Source organism: Pseudorca crassidens, chromosome 8, assembly GCF_039906515.1.
Source record: "Pseudorca crassidens isolate mPseCra1 chromosome 8, mPseCra1.hap1, whole genome shotgun sequence".
Lineage (NCBI taxonomy): Eukaryota > Metazoa > Chordata > Mammalia > Artiodactyla > Delphinidae > Pseudorca > Pseudorca crassidens.
In genome coordinates, this window is record NC_090303.1 from 96,456,983 (window position 1) to 96,482,562 (window position 25,580).

Below are 25,580 nucleotides of genomic sequence, written 5' to 3' on the forward strand. Positions count from 1 at the left end.
CAGACACTACATTCCATGATTCCAAACACAATATGATAAGCTCTTACAAGTTTTCTAAGTAGTTATACAATTACTGCATACAGAATATTAACTATGAAAGAATTTATAGCTATTGTTTAAAACTACCTCATACACTTCTGCAACTGTTCTATAATTCATCACACACTGTAGCTTTGAAGGACCACCCTCCATCCTCTTGGCTTATCCAAGTCTAGTATGAACCAGCCCAAAAAGTGATAACATTTCATAATCAAGAGTTCTCTGAATAGAGGGCAGACAGCATAAGCAAGAAGAACTACAATCCTGCAGCCTGTGAACAAAAACCACATTCAAAGAAAGATAGACAAGATGAAAAGGCAGAGGGCTATGTACCACATGAAAGAAGAAGATAAAACCCCAGAAAAAAAACAAAATGAAGTGGAGACAGGCAACCTTCCAGAAAAAGAATTCAGAATAATGATACTGAAGATGATCTAGGACCTTGGAAAAACGATGGAGGCAAAGATCGAGAAGATGCAAGAAATCTTTAACAAAGACGTAGAAGAATTAAAGAACAAACAAACAGAAATGAATACAATAACTGAAATGAAAACTATACTACAAGGAATCAATAGCAGAATAACCGAGGCAGAAGAACAGATAAGTGACCTGGAAGACAGAATGCTGGAATTCACTGCTGCAGAACAGAATAAAGAAAAAAGAATGAAAAGAAATGAAGACAGCCTAAGAGACCTCTGGGAAAACATTAAAGGCAACAACATTTGCATTATAGGAGTCCCAGAAAGGACAAGAGAGAGAGAAAGGACCAGAGAAAATATTTGAAGAGATTATAGTCAAAAACTTCCTTAACATGGGAAAGGAAATAGCCACCCAAGTCCAGGGAGCGCAGCAAGTCCCATACAGGATAAACCCAAGGAGAAACACGCCGAGACACATAGAAATCAAATTGACAAAAATTAAAGACAAAGAAAAATTATTGAAAGCAGCAAGGGAAAAATGATAAATAATATACAAGGGAACTCCCGTAAGGTTAACAGCTGATTTCTCAGCAGAAACTCTACAAGACAGAAGGGAGTGGCATGATATATATAAAGTGATGAAAGGGAAGAACCTACAACCAAGAGTACTCTACCCGGCAAGGATCTCATTCAGATTCGATGGAGAAATCAAAAGCTTTACAGACAAGCAAAAGCTAAGAGAATTCATCACCAACAAAGCACCTCTACAACAAATGCTAAAGGAACTTCTCAAAGTGGGAAACATAACAGAAGAAAAGGACCTACAAAAACAAACCCAAAACAATTAAGAAAATGGTCATAGGAACATACATATTGATAATTACGTTAAATGTGAATGGATTAAATGCTCCAACAAAAAGACACAGACTGGCTGAATGGATCCAAAAACAAGACCCGTATATATGATGTCTACAAGAGAACCACATCAGATCTAGGGACAAGTACAGACTGAAAGTGAGGGGATGGAAAAAGATATTCCATGCAAATGGAAATCAAAAGAAAGCTGGAGTAGCAATACTCATATCAGCTAAAATAGACTTTAAAGAATGTTACAAGAGACAAGGAAGGACACTACATAATGATCAAGGGATCAATCCAAGAAGAAGATATAATAGTTATAAATATATATGCACCAGATATAGGAGCACCTCAATACATAAGGCAACTGCTAACAGCTATAACAGAGGAAATCAACAGTAACACAATAAAAGTGGGGGCCTTTAAAACCTCACTTACAACAATGGACAGATCATCTAAAATGAAAATAAATAAGGAAACACAAGCTTTAAATGGCACAATAGACCAGATAGATTTAATTGACATTTATAGGACATTCCATCCAAAAACAGCAGATTACACTTTCTTCTCAAGTGCACACAGAACATTCTACAGGATAGATCATATCTTGGGTCACAAATCAAGCCTCAGTAACTTTAAGAAAATTGAAATCATATCAAGAACCTTTTCTGACCAAAACGCTATAAGATTAGAAATCAATTACAGGGAAAAAAACGTAAAAAACACAAACACATGGAGGCTACACAATACATTACTAAATAACCAAGAGATCACTGAAGAAACCAAAGAGGAAATCAAAAAATACCTAGAGACAAATGACAATGAAAACATGATGATCCAAAACCTATGGGATGCAGCAAAAGCAGTTCTAAGAGGGAAGTTTATTGCTATACAAACCTACCTCAAGAAACAAGAAAAATTTCAAATAAACAATCTAACCTTACACCTAAGGGAACTAGAGAAAGAAGAACAAACAAAACCCAAAATTAGCAGGAGGAAAGAAATCATAAAGATCAGAGCAGAAATAAATGAAATAGAAACAAAGAAAACAATAGCAAAGATCAATAAAACTAAAAGCTGGTTCTTCGAGAAGATAAACAAAATTGATAAACCAATAGCCAGACTCATCAAGAAAAAGAGGGACAGGACTCAAATCAATAGAATTAGAAGTGAAAAAGGAGAAGTTACAAGAGACACTGCAGAAATACAAAGCATCCTAAGAGACTACTACAAGCAACTATGCCAAAAAAATGGACAACCTGGAAGAAATGGACAAATTCTTAGAAAGGTATAACCTTCCAAGACTGAACCAGGAAGAAACAGAAAATATGAACAGACCAATCTCAAGTAATGAAATTGAAACTGTGATTAAAAATTTTCCAACAAACAAAAGTCCAGGACCAGATGGCTTCACAGGCGAATTCTATCAAACATTTAAGAGAAGAGCTAACACCCATCCTTCTCAAACTCTTCCAAACATTGCAGAGGAAGGAATACTCCCAAACTCATTCTATGAGGCCACCATCACCCTGATACCAAAACCAGACAAAGATACTACAAAAATCGAAAATTACAGACCAATATCACTGATGAATAGAGATGCAAAAATCCTCAACAAAATACTAGCAAACAGAATCCAACAACACATTAAAAGGATCATACACCATAATCAAGTGGGATTTATCTCAGGGGTGCAAGGATTCTTCCATATACGCAAATCAATCAATGTGATACACCATGTTAACAAATTGAAGAATAAAAACCATATGATCATCTCAATAGATGCAGAAAAAGCTTCTGAAAAAATTCAACACCCATTTATGATAAAAACTCTCCAGAAAGTGGGCACAGAGGGAACCTACCTCAACATAATAAAGCCCATATATGACAAACCCACAGCAAACATCATTCTCAATGGTGAAAAACTGAAAGCATTTCCTCTAAGATCAGGAACAAGACAAGGATGTCCACTTTCAATACTTTTATTCAAGATAGTTTTGGAAGTCCTAGCCACAGCAATCAGAGAAGAAAAAGAAATAAAAGGAATACAAATTGGAAAAGAAGAAGTAAAACTGTCACTGTTAGCAGATGACATGATACTATACATAGGGAATCCTAAAACTGCCACCAGAAAACTACTAGAGCTAATCAATGAATCTGGTAAAGTTGCAGGATACAAAATTAATGCACAGAAATGTCTTGCATTCCTACACACTAATGATGAAAAATCTGAAAGTGAAATTAAGGAAACACTCCCATTTACCATTGCAACAAAAAGAATAAAATACCTAGGAATAAACCTACCTAGGAGACAAAAACCTGTATGCAGAAAACTATAAGACACTGATGAAAGAAATTAAAGATGATACCAAAAGATGGAGAGATATACCATGTTCTTGGATTGGAAGAATCAACACTGTGAAAATGACTATACTGCCCAAAGCAATCTACAGATTCAATGCAATCCTTATCAAATTAACAATGGCATTTTTTACAGAACTAGAACAAAAAATCTTAAAATCTGTATGGAAACATAAAAGACCCCAAATAGCCAAAGCAGTCTTGAGGGAAAAAAACGGAGCTGGAGGAATCAGACTCCCTGACTTCAGACTATACTATAAAGCTACGGTAATCAAGACAATATGGTACTGGTACAAAAACAGAAACATAGAGCAATGGAACAAGATAGAAAGCCCAGAGACGAACCAAAGCACCTATGGTCAACTAATCTATGACAAAGGAGGCAAGGATATACAATGGAGAAAAGACAGTCTCTTCAATAAGTCGTGCTGGGAAAACTGGACAGATACATGTACAAGAATGAAATTAGAACACTCCCGAACACCATACACAAAAATAAATTCAAAATGGATTAGAGACCTAAATGTAAGACCGGACACTATAAAACTCTTAGAGGAAAACATAGAAAGAACATTCTTTGACATAAATCACAGTAAGATCTTTTTTGATCCACCTCCTAGAGTAATGGAAATAAAAACAAAAAGAAACAAATGGGACCTAATGAAACTTATTCTGCACAGCAAAGTAAACTACAAACTAGATGAAAAGACAACCCTCAGAATGGAAGAAAATATTTGCAAACAAATCAACAGACAATGGATTAATCTCCAAAATATACAAACAGCTCATGAATTCAGGGAATTTTTGTTGGGTGCTAATCTTTTAAATGAAAGAGAAGACCAACTCCTAACTAACTAAGCTCAACTAGAACATTGTTTATATAAAAAATAATCTTTAGGACTTCCCAGTCAGGATGCTATATTCATCAATTACTCTGAGAAAACTAATCTAAAAACAACAGTCCCCCCATTTCAAATTCCTACACACTAATGACACCAAAATTCATATCCCTTTCTCAAACTACTATGCTGTGAGTTTCAGATTCTCAAAGTCCCACAGAATCACAATTTAAAAAGAAAACCTCTCACATTTAGCATCAAAATGCCAATAAATTCAAAGGTAAGGACCTTAGTTTCATGATAAAAGAGTCATTTAAGAAGGAATTAGAATACAATGTACAAAAGTAAAATAGCTAGCTAGTGGGAAGCAGCCACATAGCACAGGGCGATCAGCTTGGTGCTTTGTGACCACCTAGAGGGGTGGGATAGGGAGACTGGGAGGGAGACGTAAGAGGGAAGGGATATGGGGATATATGTGCACATAGAGCTGATTCACTTTGTTATACAACAGAAACTAACACAACAATGTAAAGCAATTATACTTCAATAAAGATGTTAAAAAAATTAAAAAAATAAAATGTTACATAAAAAAAGAATACAGTGTAATGTAAGACATTCTGGAAATAAGTGGGACATATTACTACTCATGATTTCAGACAAAAAATGGATAGTCTTTTTAGATACAAGACATTTATGGTTTATACATGCTAATAATATTAAAATATATTTATATATATCCCTGAAGTTTCTTCTCTAGCATCAAGATACTTCTAGTACCTGATACTGTATCTTAGAAACCTCTGGCTGTAAAAAAAAAAAAAAAAAAAAAAGCTTCGTCTTTGTGACATTTCTGCCAAGATATCAAAGAAAAATCATTAATTCAATAAATTCTTAGATGCTCATTAGTGTACTGGATATTATAAGGCACATAAAGATTAATTATGATCACTGCCTTCCAGGAGTTCACCACCTAATGAGAGAGATAAGATACATCTACACGTAGCTAAATCAGAAGGTAAAATGAGAAGGTAAATAATTACAAAGTATTATGCAAAGTTAAAGGACAATAGATCACTAGAAATTTACAACCTAGTTAAAGACATCCGTCTTTACAGCTCTAAATCAAGGTAAAATGTGAATATAACATTGTAAATTTAAAAGTATTACAAGATATAAGAGACGGCCAAGTCCCATCGGGCTGGAAGGAGAGGGTGTCCTCATGGGACAGACAGCATTTTATTGAGCACAGCTGCATGGAGAGTTTTACTACAAAAAACAAAACAAAAAAACACTAGCATATGCTACTAAAACCATCTGAACATCAGTACGGCAAAGGATCTAAAAGTTCTGACCAATCAGAATGGACTGCCAGACAATCAGAATGGATTATGGGTGGTACCAATGTGATCAAGCTGCAGATCAGCCTGAGAAAGGGCCCTGGGCACAGGCAGTGAGGAGAAAGGACCTGGGAGAAGACAAGGCACGGCTGACAGCAGCAAACGCCACACACCCTGATTCTCACCGTAGTGAGTTTAGAGTTTATCCAGGAGACAAAGGAGAAACACTCCACCTCGCCACAGTAACCTCTCTCTCACACAGACACACACACACACAGACACACACAGACACACAAACACACAGACACACACAGCACACTCTGGGGCCCTAACTAACCTTTTACACTCCATTAGGATCCTCAGAATATTTTCTAACACCCCCATTCTAGTTTAATGGTCCACACCCACGCTTTCCTTTGTCATAGAACCTATCACACAGAACTAGAGCTTTTGCATTATGTGTTTTATAATCTACCACACCGAATGCTAATTTCCTCTTTACTTCTATTATACTGTAAGTTTCTTGGGGGCAGGAACTGTATTTTATTTATTTATATATTCACAGTAACCATCAAAATATCTAACTGTAAAAGGGATTCGATGGATGCCTGAATGAATGAATGAATGAATGAATCACAAGTTAAATGCTACATTCTTATTTCTGCCATTGGGTTATTCTAGAGAGACTATATCTCATTCCAAAGCTTTCTCTTTTTTTTACTCAGTTTACCTTAACTAGAGTCTAACAGAACAGGGTTTAAAAATGCTTACCTACCTTAAAAGGCATTATTTTCTTAAATGATCAGTATAAATTATTTCTCCCATATTGTCAGATTACTTATGTTGTGTGATCGATTTTGTGACTGTTTCTGTACAATTCTTATTCTCTTCTACTTGATTCCATTACTTCCTTCATCTCTTAACCATAATTAGTGTGACTATAATTCTCCCGTAAGAACCTCCAGCAATGTTTCTTAATCTTTTTTTCAGATTCAGAGAGCTATGGAGTCTTTTTATTTTTTCGCGGTATGCAGTCCTCTCACTGTTGTGGCCTCTGCCGTTGCGGAGCACAGGCTCCCGACGCGCAGGCTCAGTGGCCACGGCTCACGAGCACAGCCGCTCCGCGGCATGTGGGATCTTCCCGGACCGGGGCACGAACCTGTGTCCCCTGCATCGGCAGGCGGACTCTCAACCACTGCGCCACCAGGGAAGCCCAGCTATGGAGTCTTTATCCCAAAAAATGTCCATCCACTCCAAATTCAATATATTATGATTTTATTTTATGAAGCCCCAAAGTAACATTAATTAGGTCAGAGAGTAGTTTCCTGTGAGGGGGGCTGGCGACGGCAGGGAGGAGGAGAAGGCTCCGGCAACCCTGGGATGATACTCTACTTATTGATCTCAGTACTGTTCACACTGCTGTGCTCCCCTTTGAGAAAATTCATTAAGCTGTATCGTTATCATTTGTGCACTTCTCTCTATGTTTGTGTTTTAATATTCATTATGATGGAAAACATTGGTAATTACTGTCAGAGTTGACAACTTTCCGGACCCTGGTTAAAAACTGACTAGAGCAACAACTGTCCTTCTCTTACAGTATCTGTTAAAGATGCAGAAAAAGGACTAACTTCGGTGAGGGAGGAGAGCAATGGTGGTTGGGGGCAGGGCGGGGAGTGCATAACCCTCCCCATCATCACTTTTATTTACCTAGTACAAGCAAATAACAATCGCCCAATATTCTTTGCTGTGGACAGTTTACACTTTTCTGATCTAATACAGTGTCAATAAAATCATCGCTAGAAAAACAAAACAAACCTCCAATGCCTATCAATGATGAGCAAGAAAAAAATCTGCTCCGTAAAATCTTCCTAGCAAATCCTACCTTGCTTCTCTTCTATTTTTTCACCCTCATCTCTGTATCCTGTGATTATTCTGATCATGGGGCCGGGCTTCTCCATCCTGGTTCTGACCAACGGTGGGTTTTACCTACTTGGGAGAAGACAGGAGGCAGATGTTGCGAGCCCACCAATGGACTTTTTCATCACAGACCACTACCAGAATATAAACATGAGACTTGAGTCAGTATCAGGCTGGAGCTGTAGAATTGGGGGTATTAGCCCACACATCTGACACCCAAACTTACTACCCCACATTTCCAAAAACAGACATCTGGGGTTAGGAAAACAGTCAGTTAAGAGTACAGGAGTACAGTACAAAGAGTCTTCATAAACTGTCTTCCTCTTTAATCTCTAGTCCACAACCACAGCTAGGATCCAAATATCACTGGCGGTGCCCATTCTATGTCTCCTTGACTGGGTCTTCACCCTGCCTCAGTTTCATGTACAGACTGAACACACACCCGAATCAGAACCTATCAGCTCTCAGAGCAGAGGTAATCTAGTTACTGAAAATACACAGGTCATCAAAGTCACTCAAAACCTCATGGTGAGAGAGAACAGAGTAACTGTAATCAAATACTTATTAACAAATATTTTCTGAGAATCTAATTTTCTAGGCACAAGGGACTTTACATTCATTGAGCTTACATTCACTTGAGCAAGAAAAATTAGTCATATTTTCTGAACTCCAAATGGCAGAACTCAATGCAACTCTTTGCTACTTAGGAAAAAATAACAATTTTTTTTTTTTTTTGGCTGCACTGGGTCTTTGTTGCTATGCACAGGCTTTCTCTAGTTGCAGCAAGCAGGGGCTACTCTTCATTTCAGTGTGCAGGCTTCTCATTGCGGTGGCTTCTCTTGTTGCAGAGCATGGGATCTAGGGTGCTTGGGCTTCAGGAGTTGCAGCACACAACCTCAGTAGTTGTGGCGCACAGGTTTAGTTGCTCCATGACATGTGGGATCTTCCTGGACCAGGGATTGAACCCATGTCCCCTACATTGGCAGGCGGATTCTTAACCACTGTACCACAAAAGAAGTCCCAATAACAGATAATTTTATTTTTTTCTTTTTGTTTCTCCCGACTCACTAGCATATACTCAGATCACCATGAACTGTTTTCACAATAAATAAAAACATTAAGGGCTTCTTTATAAAAAAAAAAAAAAAAAACACCTGGTAAATGGAGAGAGGTGACTTTCAAAGTAGAAACAAAAACAAACATTTGTAAAAAAAAAAAACAAAAAAAAAACAAAAGACAAACATTTGTGAAAGATGTAGAAGACTGAATGCATTCCGTACATGATCAGACGTAAGGTCACCACTGAACTTTGCTTCAGCCCTATCCCTTGGCAAACCCTGCTCCTCTGTTACTGTCTACATCAGCCTTCCTTCTTTCCATTCCTAATGTGTAAAGATCTCACTTTCTCTTCAACTGGAGATGATTCTCTACATATTCATGTTTTATTGCATAATTATAAGGTATTACATTGTAGATTAGCACACTGAATAAATAAAAAAATAAGAACAAGCGAAGCAGCGGTCCACAACCCTAACTTGGCTTTTCAAAACTCATGAATATTTTTTCCATTTCCATTGTAAAGCCTTTCTGTTAAAAATACAGTTAACAGGAACAATGTTTAGTTACCTATGTCCAATTAGTTTAACTGGGTAGGGTTTGGATTTAATGAGATTTATTCCAAGACTTTAATTCCCACATGAAGCAGTTAGCTTCACTCATCTCCCTATTAGGGACTCTATCTTCACCCCAGCCAGCCACGTCCCTAAGCATCAGACTATGCATCACGGCAAACAATGTTATTACAACTTGAAAATCAACAACAAATACACTTTCTTCTTAAACATCTTCATATATGGACAAATGGATGCTAGATAAATCATATAAATCTTCTTGGAAGATTTCCGTAACATTACTCATAAATGTGTTCAGAAATATAAGAAATGATTATTTCAAAATTTGGGCCAAAAATAATGGCACCCATTCCCAGATCCGGCAATGTACACTACTTTCAGATGCGAGTAAACATGTTGGATGTTGTATTTCTCACTAGTGGCCAGCCCAATCCAATAAAATTAATCAGTACAGAAATCTATTTTTTCATAGGCATTCTAGATGGTTCTTATGATCAAGGAAGAGCTGGGAAGTACTGTGTTAATACCCTTTCACAGCTCTGGTTCATGTAATTATGTTCATGAGCTACACCCATCACAAAAAGAAGAAGCACTCAGTACCAGATTGCTGGCCACTAAGCAGCCTACAGGCATGAAACAAACAGCCCCCAATTCATATCTTGCCCGCATGGCCATCATGCTCCTCTCTGAAGCAACTGGCCCAGACACTTCTATACACATACTTGAGTATTTTTTCACACACTGTCCATGTCAAGTCTTCAAGAATACAGTCAGAGGAATCCATAAAGTTTAAAAATAAAGATGCACAGGGGCTTCCCTGGTGGTGCAGTGGTTGAGAGTCCGCCTGCCGATGCAGGGGACACGGGTTCGTGCCCCGGACCGGGAGGATCCCACATGCCGCGGAGCGGCTGGGCCCGTGAGCCATGGCCGCTGCGCCTGCGCGTCCGGAGCCTGTGCTCCGCAGTGGGAGAGGCCGCAGCAGTGAGAGGCCCACGTACCGCAAAAAAGAATTTAAAAAATATAAAATAAAATAAAGACGCACAAAATGTTAAGAATTTAAATTGTCTTCCTAGCTGTCACTGTGGCTATATTCTTTGATAATGCATCCAGACACGCCCAATCTCATGCCTTTCTCCTATGGTAACCAGCTGCTTTCAAAATAACAGCTCCAATATTAAAAACGTGAAGTAAAAATTTTGATGCCATAAAGATGTATTTTACATCATTTCAAAATACATGTATTTAAACTCACAGCTACAGTATGCTGCATCAAATATTTTTATTTTTTGCAGCAAGGAGGTGATTTCTCAAACTATAAACATTTCAGTACATTTAATAACACATATGGTAGAAGTAGAACTAAATTTCATAGCTAGTCTACTTATATCTAGACTATAAATTCTTGTGTTTGCCAAAAGGGTGAACTATACACATGCTGGCAATGAGCTAGATTTAAACTGTGCTTTCATCAAAGGTACTCTCACATCTAAAAATAGCTCACCATGCAAAGATCAGGAAAACCAGAGAGCACAGATAACAAATCATTAAGAAATAAATTATTTATCTCTTTAAAATATATGTATGCATAACTCAGAAGTAAGATAAATTACACTGAGTTTTACTCGATGCTAATATAAAAATCTTGAACCTTCTACAGCAGTATATATCTTTTATATGAGATCAGTTTGTATTCCTTTAAACTGTTTGAATAAAAACTCAAATTACCATTATTTTAGTCAATGTTCAAAGTCCTCACAAATATCGATATCTGATAATGCTACTTCATGAGACTGTGAAATAGTAGAATGTTTTTTTATTTTCAATAAGAATAAGACTGGCCTATTTCTACTTGCAGATACCATTCAAAGCAAAGAAATAATACAACATGGTTAAGCAGCTCTCTCCCTGAGGTGGTTTTCTGTAAAAAGAATTTGAAGGAAAATGAACAGTCACCATTTACTAAGAAGAGAGAAAGCAAGCTCAAGAGCAGAACTGATACAACAGACACTGGCTGAAAGAAAGCATACCTTTCCCTCTCTCCTTCCGTGACGTCATATAAGCGGTTGGCACCTCCATCAGCACAGGCTCTTAAAAGAGCTTCAAAAAGAAAAAAAACAAAGAATATTTCAATATAGGAAGCTTAGAGCAGTATCTTTCAAAGGCTGAACGTTAAAACGCACTCAGACACACACACGCACACACACACACTCACGCTCCCCTCCTTGGATCATTTCACATTCAGCCAGTGACACTGCTGGTACTGAAAACGATCCTACACATCACACACACAAGTGAGACCACCAGGCAAGTCCCTTGCTCCCTTATTTTATTAATTTTTATAGAAATTTTCTATTTATGGCAGGTATTAAGGGTTTCCATATTTTACTGTGATGTGGAAGATTTCTTTTAAAAATAAATCATAGGGCTTCTCTGGTGGCGCAGTGGTTGAGAGTCCACCTGCCAATGCAGGGGACACAGGTTCGTGCCCCAGTCCGGGAAGATCCCACATGCCGCGGAGCGGCTGGGCCCGTGAGCCATGGCCGCTGAGCCTGTGCATCCGGAGCCCGTGCTCCGCAACGGGAGAGGCCACAACAGTGAGAGGCCCGCGTACCACAAAAAAAAATAAAAATAAATAAATAATAAGCATAACATCATAAGTTTATTTTAAAGTATGAAGTAACTAATAATCTAGATATATATGACTGTAAAAATTGAGAAGTTGGTACAAAATTGACTGAAACTTGGGAAGCACTAAGATAATCAGATAAGGCAAAAGAGCCCCAGCTGCCTCTCTAACTGGGCCTTTTTATCTCTTGGCTTACCGTGCTTTTCCCCTAGTATCATCCTAGGATTTGATGCTGCTGGTCAATCATTCCTTGAAATTTTCTTAGTCCATTGTCTACTATTTTTGTCGTTGTTACTTCTCTAATTTCTAATTTTCCTAGAAATGGTCAGTATCTTAGCATCAATTCATCCCTTTATTTAAAAAAATATATCCTTTATCTAATAGTTTCAAATCAAACTTTTTTTTTTTAATCCTGGGCAATATAAGAGTGAATGCTGAGATGTCTAAGATTCTAATTCCTCACCCTGAACAGACCAAAGCCTTGCCTCTGTCCCCACAGAGCTGTTAAAACCAATCATTAGGTCATAAAAATCAGCAAAGACCTTGGACACCAGCAGCTTCAGAAGAAACAAACTATAATCGGCCCTCCATACCCAAAGGTTTCAAATTTGGTCCCTGGCTGAATCTGTGGAAGGAGCTGAATTCCTGTGTTGCACCGTTTTATATTAGTGACTTGAGCATCTGCGGATTTTGGTATCCCAGGGGTTCCTGGAACCAATCTCCCACGGATACCGAGAGACAACTGTATTTTTTTGAGCTACTTCCTCATTTTATTGCACTTATGAGATCACCTTCCCTTTTTGCAAATTCAGCCACACATTTAAAAGAGTGTTTATAAAATCTACCTCCAAATTTCTAGGTGTTTTATAACAGGTGGAATATTGGAAAAGATAGTTACTTGACCGTACTGGCATGAGTAAAGGTCCCAAAGAATTTTCCACTAATCAATGATATACGGGAAATAGTTTTCTGTCTTATATTATATCAGAAATAAAACAGAGGCCAAGTGGGAAAAAAAAAAAAAGAAATCCCTTTTTTGCTTCAGCTTCTTCAACTGTAAATGGTAATAGTATCACCTTTGACAGAGGTATTAAGCAATTAATGACTTAATAATTATAATAGTGCTCATCACAATACTGGAACATAGTAAGCATTCAACAGACTAAGGCATTCATTAGTCCTCTTTCTCCATTCCTGTTAGAATGAAAATAAAGTCTAAAAAGCATTGTTTTTCTAGAAAAGAAAAGCCTAAGGTCCTTAAAAAGTGCAAAACAAAAATAAGAGTTTTTACAAGATATCTAAGAGGGACATCTCATTTTACCCATTACCAACAACACGTATTTCCCTTTAAGGAAAGGGACCCAAATTCAAATTATACCACAAACATAACCTGCAGAAGATCACAAAATATTCTGCATATTTCCTTAATACCAAAAACTAAAAGTTCAAAGACATCAAAAGCTAAATGGAGAGATAATCTCACATACAAAAGATGCTGTACAACAAATGAATAGGGAGATGGAAAAGACTGATAAATAGAAACAGATGAGGGCTTCCCTGGTGGCGCAGTGGTTGAGAGTCCACCTGCCGATGCAGGGGACACGGGTTTGCGCCCCGGTCCGGGAAGATCCCACATGCTGCGGAGCGGCTGGGCCCGTGAGCCATGGCCGCTGGGCCTGCGTGTCCGGAGCCTGTGCTCCGCAACGGGAGAGGCCACAGTGGTGGGAGGCCCGCGTACCGCAAAAAAAAAAAAAAAAAAAGAAACAGATGGTAAACTGTAATTACCCTCAGAGTATATAATACATTTCTCTGTAAACAAAATTAACAAGTCTGTTGTATCTTTTTATGTAAGATCTTTTTATGTAAAATTGATTCACTGAAGTAAAATGAAAATCTAGAAGTAGTGGCAAAGGATTATCAAATAGAATGACTTGTCATGTTTTCGCACTCTATTATTTTACAAATATCAGTTGAATTCAACATTTATACCTATCATGTGGCAAGCCCTAAACAGAATAGAAAGATGAATAACAGAAAGAACTAGTTCTCCAGACTCACACTATTGTGGAAAAAGGAGAAAGAGAAGCACATATATACATTGCACTGTAGACATTGATGAGGGCTATGACAGAAGCAATGAAACATGATGGGAGGACTGGGACAGGAGACAATTTCAGTGGACAAATCTGTAAAACTGTGTATTATTAACTCTAGTTCAGCTAAAATCGGTGTTACTTTGATAATCCAAAATTGTTTTCTCCTGCCTGTTATTTCTCACACCCAGACTTAAACTGGTATTTTTAGAGCAGTTTTAATAAAAGAGAAATACCTAAGTCTTAGGAAGTAAATTTGTCCACATCTATTCCTGTTTTAAATGAATAAAAGAGTTAAAATAACCATGATGAAATCTGTGGACCACTCTTTTATTACCTAGAAGCTGGGATTGTGGTGCAATCCATCTGAAAGAAAACACAAACTCCAGTCTGTCCCTAAAACTATTTTGTTTTGTTGTCAATAAAGCTTAACAAAAAAGATATACTCTACCACTTTTAAATCTTATTAATGAAATATTTTCCATGTACTTAAATAAAATTGCATTTGGAAAACAAAATTTCAAGCATGTATTACATAATGTTGGCATGAATTCATTGGTAGCAATTTGAAAGCTGAGTAAACAAATGACTATTAATGAAAGAGACCAACTAAAAAAATCAGTAGTAGAGGACACTCGCAAATAGGATATTTTTGATAAATCACGAATCAGCCTCAAAAATATGTTCACTCCATCATCATTTAAATTGTCCCACGCTTTAATGAAAAGAAGTTACTGCATGAGTTATCTTTAATGTAAAAATGTCATTGGCTCATACAGCAAAATTTTTGCAGATTTATCAAATACTACAGTTTCAATGCTTGAATAGTTATTTACTATGGATCAGGCTGATAAACAGCTGAAGACTAAAATACATTAAAATCTCTACATCAACTTTATATATTGGTACTACCAATAAGCATGCTAAATACATCTGAAACTAATTTTTTTTTAACCTGGCATAAGTTACTGTTACTGACAAATAATGAAGAGCTCCACTCACAATCAGAGGTTAATTGGTTAGTTCATTAATTTCTGTTGAATAAAGCTGGACAGAAATGATTTGACTTTCTGAAAAGTAGACTATGATATTGGTTCCAAGTATTAAGATGTAAGAAAAAATAAAGTAAAATCAAAGAAACATTTTTCAGTGTCAGTCAACTGAAAGAACACTAGACATAAAGGACTTTGATTCCAATCTGGATCAGCCACTTATTAGTACTATGACTGATCTAATCCCAAGTGTGCTGATTCCAATGCAAAATAGAGTATCATATATATTTTACCAAGCTCACAAAATTTTTCAGGAACTGGAGAGAGACAACAAAGATAAAACCAGAAGGAAGTAGCATGGGGAATATTCTCTTACATGCAGTTGATAAAATTATAATTTTGAGAGACAGTTTGGCAGATTTATAAAAATTTCAATGTGTATGTCCTTTGATCTAGAAATGCTAGGCAGCCTCTATAAAACTTGCCCAAATTCACAAGGGCGTATGTACAAGGATAGTCACTGTGATATCATACGTAATCCTGAAAAAGCTGTTAGCAAACTTGAATGGTCATCACTTAAATATTGGTAAAATGTATCAAGGCCCTTGTAAGGAACCATTAAAAAAAAAAGTAGCTCTTATATGTATTTATATGTTATCTCTTATAAGATATGTTATTTAAAACTTTAGGTCAAATCTTCCTTGCAACAACAACTCAGAGAATACATAGAAATATGCCTAATTCAATAAAACTAAGAATTGTACCAAGGTTACTATGTCAAGAATGCTTATCCAAGTAATGAGTGACCAGCATTAATACGATGCACCCACACTGGAGAAAGGATGCTAGACCTACACCCTGAGGAAGCTCCTAAAAACAGCAAGGCACAACAGCTCAAGAGACCCGAGAATCAAGTCTTCCTGGTCAGAAGCATACCAAACAAGGAGTGACCAGAATGTCTGAAAGTCACTCCTGGAAAGTAACTAGACGTTCACTATTTTTGTTAACAATCATTATTTATTACCTGTCTTGAAACTCTTCCTTAAAGCTAAGTAAACTTAGTGTTGCGTAAAGCCTATCATGTCTTCTTAGTTTGCTAATCCAAGACCACTTCTGTGTTGCACACAATGAACTCTTTAACCTTGATTATTCATAAGGAATAGGCATGGGATCATGGAAGACACTTTTTCACTCTTACATTAAACACCGTGCTGCTAAAAATATTTTTACAAGAAATATGAATTATATTGTAATTACAATTTTAAAACCAGTAATAATAACTAAAAAGGAAAATACACATAAGGTAACAAGAATAATTTCAGATCCAATCCCATTATTAGGAGAAGAAATCAAATATTTTGACAGACTTGGTCAGGATTGAGTTGAAGGTGCCTACATTAATCTGGAGGAAAGCAAAGATCCAGAATCTTATGTAGAAGATGTCTTACAGAATTCCTGGACAGCTTAACACCTCCAGTTAGCCAGATCCTGTTTACTCCTAACACAGGTCCTTCTTCCCTAGTACTCCAAAGATACAATCAGTCTTTGTGTACCTCAAATCAATCTAGTCTATGGCTATTACTGCTTTAAGCCAGGATTCTCTCCCTGCTTTAGAAACAACAGTAAACCACATAATTCCCAACTTATATTCTTCTACCCATATGAGCTAGCGTGGCTGGGAAAAAAAAGGGGGGGGGTACCTTCTGGACTAGCCTCAGAAATAGTCTACCAACAAGTACACATCACATTCTTTATTAAGAAGTGATAATCACTTATTAAACATGTGAGGGCAGACACAACTACTCAGATATCAGGAAGTTCACTATCAGGCATTACAGAGGTTAAGTGGTTTGTCTTTTGTTTTATTTTTATTGCAGTAAGAACACGTAACATGAGATCTACCCTGTTAAAATTTAAGTGAATAATACAGTATCATTAACTACAGGCACAACATTGTACAGCAGATCTCTAGAACTTAATCATCTAGCGTAACTGAAACTTGACTTCTGTTGAACAGTAACTCCCCATCTGCCCCTGCCCCGAGCCCATGGCCACCACTGTTCTATCCTCTGCTTCCCTGAGTTTAACTGTTTTAAATTTCACATATAAGGGGAATCACGAAGTAATCTGTTTTTCTGGGACTGGCTTCTTTCATATTCTATAATGTCCTTCAGTTTCTCCCATGTTGTTGCATATTGCTAGATTTCCTTCCTTTTTAAGGCTGAATAATATTCCATTATCTGTATATTCCATTATCTGTGTATTCCCTGTTTCCATTCATCCATCAATGGACATTTAGGTTATTTCCAGATCTTGGTTATCTTGAACAGTGCTGCAGTGAACATGGAAGTGCAGCTGTATCTTTAAGCATCTAACTTCAATTCTTTTGAATAAACAGCCAGAAGTGGGATTGCTGGGTCATATGGTAACTCTATTTTAACTTTTTATTCTCTTTCTCATAGCGGCTGCACTGTTTTGCATTCCTACCAACAGCAAAGTAAGGTTTCAGTTTCTCCACCTCCTCACGAATACCTGCTGTCTTTTTTTTTTTTTTGATAATAGCCAAACTAAGAGGTTTGAAGAGGTATCTCATTATGGTTTTGATTTGCATTTCCCTAATGATTAGTAACGTTGAGCATCTTTTCATATACCTGTTGGCCATTTGCAGGTCTTCTTTGAAGAAATGTCTATTCAGTTCCTTATTCAATTTTTAATTGGGTTATTTGATTTTTTTTCTGGATAATGAGTTGTCGGAGATACTTACATTTTGGGAAATTAATCCCCTATTATATATAAGGCTTGCAAATATTTTCTCCCATTCTGTAGATTGCCTTTTCACTCCTGCTCATTTCCTCTGCTGTCCAGAAGCTTTTTAGTTTGATATGGCCCTATTTACCTAATTTTGCTTTGTTTGGTTTTTGACATCAGGTCTATGCAATCATTGCCAAGACCAGTGTCCAGAAGCTTTTCCCCTATGTTTCCTTCTAGGAGTTTTACACTTTCAGGTCTTACATTTAAGTCTTTAACCCATTTTTCAGTGAAGATAAGTGTTTTTAACCAATTTTCATCACTAGGGACAATGCTAATATAAAGCCGTACTTCATATTTTATACTTACGGCAGCCAAGAAGGTCTAAATCAATTAACTCTTCCAGAAATATCCCTTGCTTAAAAACATTGACCTGTAAGTATTCTCTGCCATGTTAAAACTTCAACCATATCATGAAGCCTAATAAGAAATATATTTTATATAAGGACTCATGGAAGGTTTCCTTTAATGAACTATTATCCTTAAACACATTTAGGTGTTCACTTTTAGTATTTCTTAAATTCTTCATAAAAAACAGAATGCCTGTTTAGGATATTTCTGTGATTTAAAAGAGAAGTTACAGGATCTTCCTTGGAGACCTTCACGCGTGGGGAGTGTTAAATATATTGGTCAACGATAAAAACAAGGGAAAAATACATCTAAGATACTATTAACTATATATACAGTAATAAAGATATTGATTTTTACATTTATACAATTTTAAGCACAAGAAATGGTTACAGTGGTACTCCTGCCGAAGAGGACAGGGTTAGGACAAAGCTTCATTTTTTGCGTAACTAATTTTCTTCAAGGGAACACCGCTCTTGCACTCGCAGCCCATAAGTGGCGTTAAATCTACACCCAAATTCAGATTTGGCACATGGCTCAGTTCATGCTGTTACATCTCCTGCCTGGGGGCACTGATTCAGAGACAGAGATGTGATCCAATCAAAGGTAATGAAACCTAGGGAGACTTTCCCAGGTTCCCTTTTCTGCTGTCCTGCCACCTGAGAGACTGTAAGCTTGGATCTATGATGGGCTATCATAACAGCCCAGAGCATGGAGCCAATACAGGAAGGTAAAACTAGGAGACAAGAGTACTGTTTGAGTCCCCATAGTCCTAGCAATAGCCTTTTTAATTATTGGGTTGGCCAAAAAGTTCGTTCGGGTTTTTCCATAAGATGTTATGAAAACCCGAACGAACTTTTTGGCCAACCCTATACATGCGCTAACAAGTGCCCTTCTTTGGCTCAGGCCAGTTTGAGTTGGGTTCTCTGTCATTTGAAACTGAAGGAGCCTTAACTAATCCAAATATTAATTTCTACTTCAAAGACACAGAATCTTCCTCTTGGTTGGAGAATACGACCTTATTATGTCTCAAGTCTATACTGCATCAAGGCCTTAAAAGGAGGTATATATTTTTGTAGGTAGTTGGCTTATTATGTGTATACACTCTCACCTGCAAAGCCTTGATTATGATCCAAATTAGTCAGTCCGTGGACATGGTTAACAGACGGATTAGCATGCTTTCTCTATGGGGATGTTATTTCATGGGGAAAAACTTTCATTCAAAGCCTTTCGTGGAAATATGTGCTCTCTGAAAGAGACAGCAACAATTTACTTTGCTCACAGGAGTACCAAGATGCATAATTAATTGCTGTTTAGATAACTCTTTCACAGTTTTAGACGAAAGGTTTAATTTACAGTATGCTTATGTGCAATTATTAAGAGAGCTCACATTATATGTAACATCCCACAAACCGTGAGTGGAATACTCTTTAAATTTTAGTTAAGTCAGTAACACAGAATTATCCTCATTTCAAATAAAAAGCAAATGGTGTTTATATCGAGCATCTACATGCACAGTGCCGTGCTAGCCCCAACGGGCTAGTTCACGCCATGTAACGAAAAACTTTTATTACCTTTAGGTATATGCTGCTGTGTAAATTCTATTACCCCTTCTCTCTACCACCTTCCACCTCCTCCTCTCCTAGTTATGTGCTATGGAGATAAAGTGTGACATTTAGTCATCTTTGATGCTCTTTATGAAGTCTACAATCAGGTACCACCTTAACACTTAGTGACACTAAATACATCATTACTAAGAAATCTTAAAAACAACCAAACATCAAACTGCCTGTCTATCCTAAAATGGCATGGGGAAAATTTTCTTAAAGATGAGTAAAGCTCATCATGTGCAAAAACTGCCAAGAGGGAAGCAGCGCAGAAAAACAGGGTCTTGTGAATTAAGCTATAGCACATGCAAGTCTGTCCTAATGTGAGTTGTTAGGAATAATTAGGGTTGAGTGCATTCTCAATCATTAAATTTCTACTAAAGACTGGCCATTCTTTAGGGACAAGATGGCAAATATGCCTACTCAATCCACAGGGAATAAGGAAACATATAACAGACCTTTGTTGGTGTTGGTTATGAACACAGGGTTGCTCAACCTTGCTACTATTCACAATCTGGGCCTTTGCTGTAAGGGGTCGTCCAGTACATTGTAGGATGTTCAGCAGTGTCCTTGGCCTTACCCACTAGATGCCAGTCATACCTGAGATGTGACAACCAAAAATATCCACAGACAATGGCAAATATCCCCTACTCAGCAAAAATCACTCCCAATGCCCAAACCGGAGGACCACTTACACCTCGGCAGGCTGCCCAGAGTCCCACCATATCCAGCTGTAAGGCAGACTGCTCATCGCTATTCTTGAAAATTCCAATTTAAAAGCAAGACTATCACCCAGAAACTACATTCCACCTAGCTACCAATGTCAGGTGAATTAACAAAGCAACTTATGTCCCAGCTAAATTGCCTTCCATAGACCACTACCTAACAGCATACACAAAAATAAACTCCAAATGGATTAAAGACCTAAATGTAAGACCAGACACTATAAAACGTAGAGGAAAACATAGGAAAAACACTCTTTGACATAAACCACAGCAAGATCTTTTTTGACCCACCTCCTAGAGTAATGAAAATTAAAACAAAAATAAACAAATGGGACCTAATTAAACTTCAAAGCTTTTGCAAAGCAAAGGAAATCAAAACAAGACGAAAAGACAACCCTCAGTATGGGAGAAAATATTTGCAAACAAATCAACGGACAAAGGATTAATCTCCAAAATATACAAACAGCTCATGTAGCTCAATATAAAAAAAAAACAAACATCCCAATCAAAAAATGGGCGGAATTCCTAAATAGACATTTCACCAAAGGGGACATACAGATGGCCAAGAGGTGCGTGAAAAGATGCTCAACATCACTAATCATTACAGAAATGCAAATCAAAACTGAAATGTGGTATCACCTCACACCGGTCAGAATGGCCATCATCAAAAAATCTACAGACAATAAATGCTGGAGAGGGTCTGGACAAAAGGGAACCCTCCTGCACTGTTGGTGGGAATGTAAATTGATACAGCCACTATGGAGAACAGTATGGAGGTTCCTTAAAAAACTAAAAACAGAACTACCATATGACCCAGCAATCCCACTACTGGGCATATACCCGGAGAAAACCGTAATTCAAAAAGAGACATGTACCTCAATGCTCACCTGCAGCACTATTTGCAATAGCCAGGACACGGAAGCAACCTAAATGTCCATCGACAGATCAATGGTTAAAGAAGATGTGTCCTCTTATATACATAGATACAACGGAATATTACTCAGCCTAAGAAGGAACAAAATTGAGTTATTTGTAGTGAGGTGGATGGACCTAGAGTCTGTTGTACAGAGTGAAGTAAGTCAGAAAGAGAAAAACAAATACCGTATGCTAACACATATATATATGGAATCTAAAAAAAATGGTACTGACGAACCTAGTGGTAGGGCAGGAATAAAGATGCAGGCATAGAGAACGGACTTGAGGACACGGAGGTCGGGGGGAAGGACACGCTGGGGCAAAGTGAGAGGAGTATTGACATATATACACTACCAAATGTAAAATAGATAGCTTGTGGGAAGCAGCTGCAGAGCACAGGGACATCAGCTCGGTGCTTTGTGACCACCTAGAGGGGTGGGATAGGGAGGGTGGGAGGGAGACACAAGAGGGAGGAGATATGGGGACATATGTATGCATATGGCTGCTTCATTCTGTTGTACAACAGAACCTAACACAGCATTGTGAAGCAATTATACTCCAACAAATGTGTATAAATAAATAGCCTTCCAATCTATCCCAGATGCAAACCTATCATCTTATCCTCTTAGACTTTTTGAATTCTCAATAAGATCTCTCCTACCATCTGTACATGTATTAATATCTATGATATTCCACGTAATCTTCCAGCATGATCCCACACCCTCTATTTGTGCCTCCTACTCGTTTTGAGACCCCATAACTAAATTATTGCCACTAGTGACAACAGTCAAAGTCAGGTCTTTCCGACTGTGTGCTGATAGCTCACATCATCTCCCAGGACAGATGAGAAAACAGCATTAAAGATACCACCATAGACAGGGAACATGAAAAATGACAACTTCTATTATTAGCTCAATTCATTTCATAATGTAAAAACACTGGTAAAGCGGCAGTGACAAAATGAGATGTGGCAGATGTCTATGAATGAGCAAAAATAATTAAATGCCCAGAACTACCAAGAAGAGCTGGAATAGAAGAAAAGGGCAATGACGGTGGCTGGTTTGCTTGGCAAAAGTAAGAGCTTTTAAACAAAACTCACTTTGTTAATGCAAATGTGTTACGTAATGGAAGAAGGCAGAAGCCATGGAACCAACTGACCTCCTCTGCCTGCTCATTCAGCACCAGAATTCCTTCACCTCTCCTTTTTTTTTTTTTTTGCGGTACGTGGGCCTCTCACTGTTGTGGCCTCTCCCGTTGCGGAGCACGGGCTCCGGACACGCAGGCTCAGCGGCCATGGCTCACGGGCCCAGCCGCTCCGCGGCAATGTGGGATCTTCCTGGACTGGGGCACGAACCCGTGTCCCCTGCATTGGCAGGCGGACTCTCAACCACTGCGCCACCAGGGAAGCCCTCCTTTTTTTTTTTTTATGGATCAGTGGTATCAGATCTCAGAACTTATAGGCAAGACATATTTCAATAGAGAGATTTATTTTTGCATCTATCAATAGTGAAAATGTGTTAAAATCAGATATTTGTTACACAAGTGATACATTTATCTTATTTTGTAGAGATAGAAGAAAAAAATACCTAATCGGATCATATTTGTACCTTTCCAAGTACCTTTGACAAAATATTTTAACGCAATTTACTGAGAGTTTCTAGCAAACAAACCTATTCTTTTAAACAATAATCATTAAATCTAAATAGTAATGATAGGATAATTTCAGCAATTGGGGCTTAATACAGAAAAACTAGAAACAGAAAAAATTACATATTTTTACTACCAACTAATGTAAGAATTTCACATATTATAATTTTATAATTAACTACACTCCTTTTCTAACTTAGCAGAGTCAAGCTAATTCTTCTTCCTGGTTAGGAAAAAAAATAGTTTTGGGGGAGGACTGTTTGACAGCTATTAGTAAGAATAAGGGGAGAGGAATTAGAGATAATATTTCTAGGAATAGATGAAAAGAATAATCACTGGATGTTAAAAGCAAGAGATAATTACCCAACAATTCATACTAGGGCTTCTTTAGGCCAAGAGTTATAACCAGGTGGAACAAAGCACACTTAAAGAGCTTCAAGGGGATGAATAAATGCCTTACTACCACATTTCTTAGTTTGTAAGTTTTATCTGGGGACATTCTTAGAGGTGAATTAACCTTACTCTTTAAAACATGACTTATCAGGGCATGAAAAAGCTTTTTTTAAAAAAATAATTAAAAGAAAGCCAGTTGCTTTGCAGTTTAGTTAGATAAGCGAATAGCTTTAAGAGATAAAACTGAGAGGCAGTCAAGAACCATATTAAGCAGGCCATGGTACAGAACCGAGCTCAAGTATAAAATGAAGCCATGATGGGTTTTAAGTTTCAGAGTGTTCTAGTCTGACCTCTGTGTTAAAAAACTTTCTTCCTTTTACATTGAGAACAGATTAGAGGGAGACAAGAGTGTAATTAATGACATTAGTTAGGAGACCTGCAGTGACCAGGGGAGAAGGTGGCTTAGACTAGAGTTGCAGCACCTAAGGCAGAGAAACTTGGATGTACTTCAACATACATTGGGAGTTGAAAGTGACTGGATCGGCTGAGAGACTTGGATGTGGAGGATGGTGCAAAAGGAATCAGAGATGACCCTCAGTTTCCTGTCTTGAGCAACTGACAAACACTGGTACTGTTTACAACTGTTTACTATTTCCTCTACTGTAGTTTTGTCCAATGCTTGGCCACATTCCATAAAATATTTCCTGCTATTCTTGGCCCTCTATCATCCTTCACATTTTGCTGTCCCATTTATATTATAACCCTATGGGCCTGCCGTTCTCCTTACAATGAGACACGTAAAGATCCAATAGCTCTTCTCTCACTTTTCTCCACATTGGATTTGCCTCCAGGGGTCTCTGTAGAGTGGAAATATTTTATACTAATGGTAGAGAAAAATTAAAGGCATTATCAAAAAAGTTTAATGAAAACTTAAAACACGAAATACAGTTTATAGGATAGATGTGATGTTAGTAAGTGTTGTTCAGAGCAGTTTTATTGTTTGGGCTTGAGTTTGGGTTTCCTTGTTTGTTTGTTTGTTTGGGTTATTCCTAAATCAAAGGAAACATGAAACCAAAATATTAGAAAGGACCTGGGGTAACTCTGAATATGTGAAATAACTTCTGGCACAGAAACCCAGATTTGAAAGCTCAGATGCAATTGCTATGGCAAATACCAAAAGAAAAACCTGAAACAGGTCATTTTTTTTTCCTGTTTTTGTTTTCCCCCAGAAACTTGTAAGAAAATTACAAGAAATGTTATTTTCAGGAAATTTTTAAAAGGAAAACAGAGGCTATAGAGATGACAAATAAGCACAGGAAAAAGTATTAAACATCATTAGTTATCAGAGAAACTCAAAACCACAAGATAACACTACATCCTTATCAAAATGGCTGAAATAAAATATGGTGATTTTATATCAAATACTGGCAAGGAAGCAGACAAATGGGATCATTTACACACTGCTATTGGTGCTTTACTACCACATAATTAATCTTACAACAACTCAAAGGCTTGCATTTTATTTCCTATTTACAGACAAGGAAATGAGCTCAAAGTCACATAGTTATTTGCCCCAAGTTACATAAATTTTCTTGTGGGCTTCAGAGTGTGAACCTTAATTTAGAAAATAAGATTTTTCACTTGTGTGTTATGGAGTTAGAACTAGAATTTTTGTAACAGTGAAGTCAGAATTAGAACCTGGATTCACTTGGTAACAGAGTGCACATTATTTTTGTTACACCAGAAATCCTCCACTGTGCATATGAGTTGACCCAATAAAGCAAAGTGACGTATAAACAATGAAACAACATGAGCTTAAAGTGTAAGAACCTCAAACATCAACTTCCTCAGGAACAATAATGCACACACTTTTCCAACGCAGTAAAATACCCAGTAAGAGCCACAGAGATGTTCACGTCTAGTGACCCATTCACAGAACTAGCTTCATGTCTTACTAAAAGAAAATGAAGAACAGGGTTGAAGAGACCCTAAGAGATCTTTTAAATATCAAAGTCATTTGTATTG

The 25,580-nt window shown here is 37.5% G+C and overlaps 1 protein-coding gene across 5 annotated transcripts in view; it reads right to left on the minus strand.

Moving 5' to 3' along the window:
* The window catches only part of TPK1 (thiamin pyrophosphokinase 1), a 336,815-nt gene that overhangs the window by 205,927 nt on the left and 105,308 nt on the right, over positions 1-25,580 (minus strand). For all 5 annotated transcript variants that reach the window (XM_067747283.1, XM_067747285.1, XM_067747284.1 and 2 more), the window contains one exon: positions 11,429-11,498. In XM_067747283.1, the coding sequence (XP_067603384.1) occupies positions 11,429-11,498 (70 nt within the window). The remainder of the gene's footprint in view (positions 1-11,428; positions 11,499-25,580) is intronic.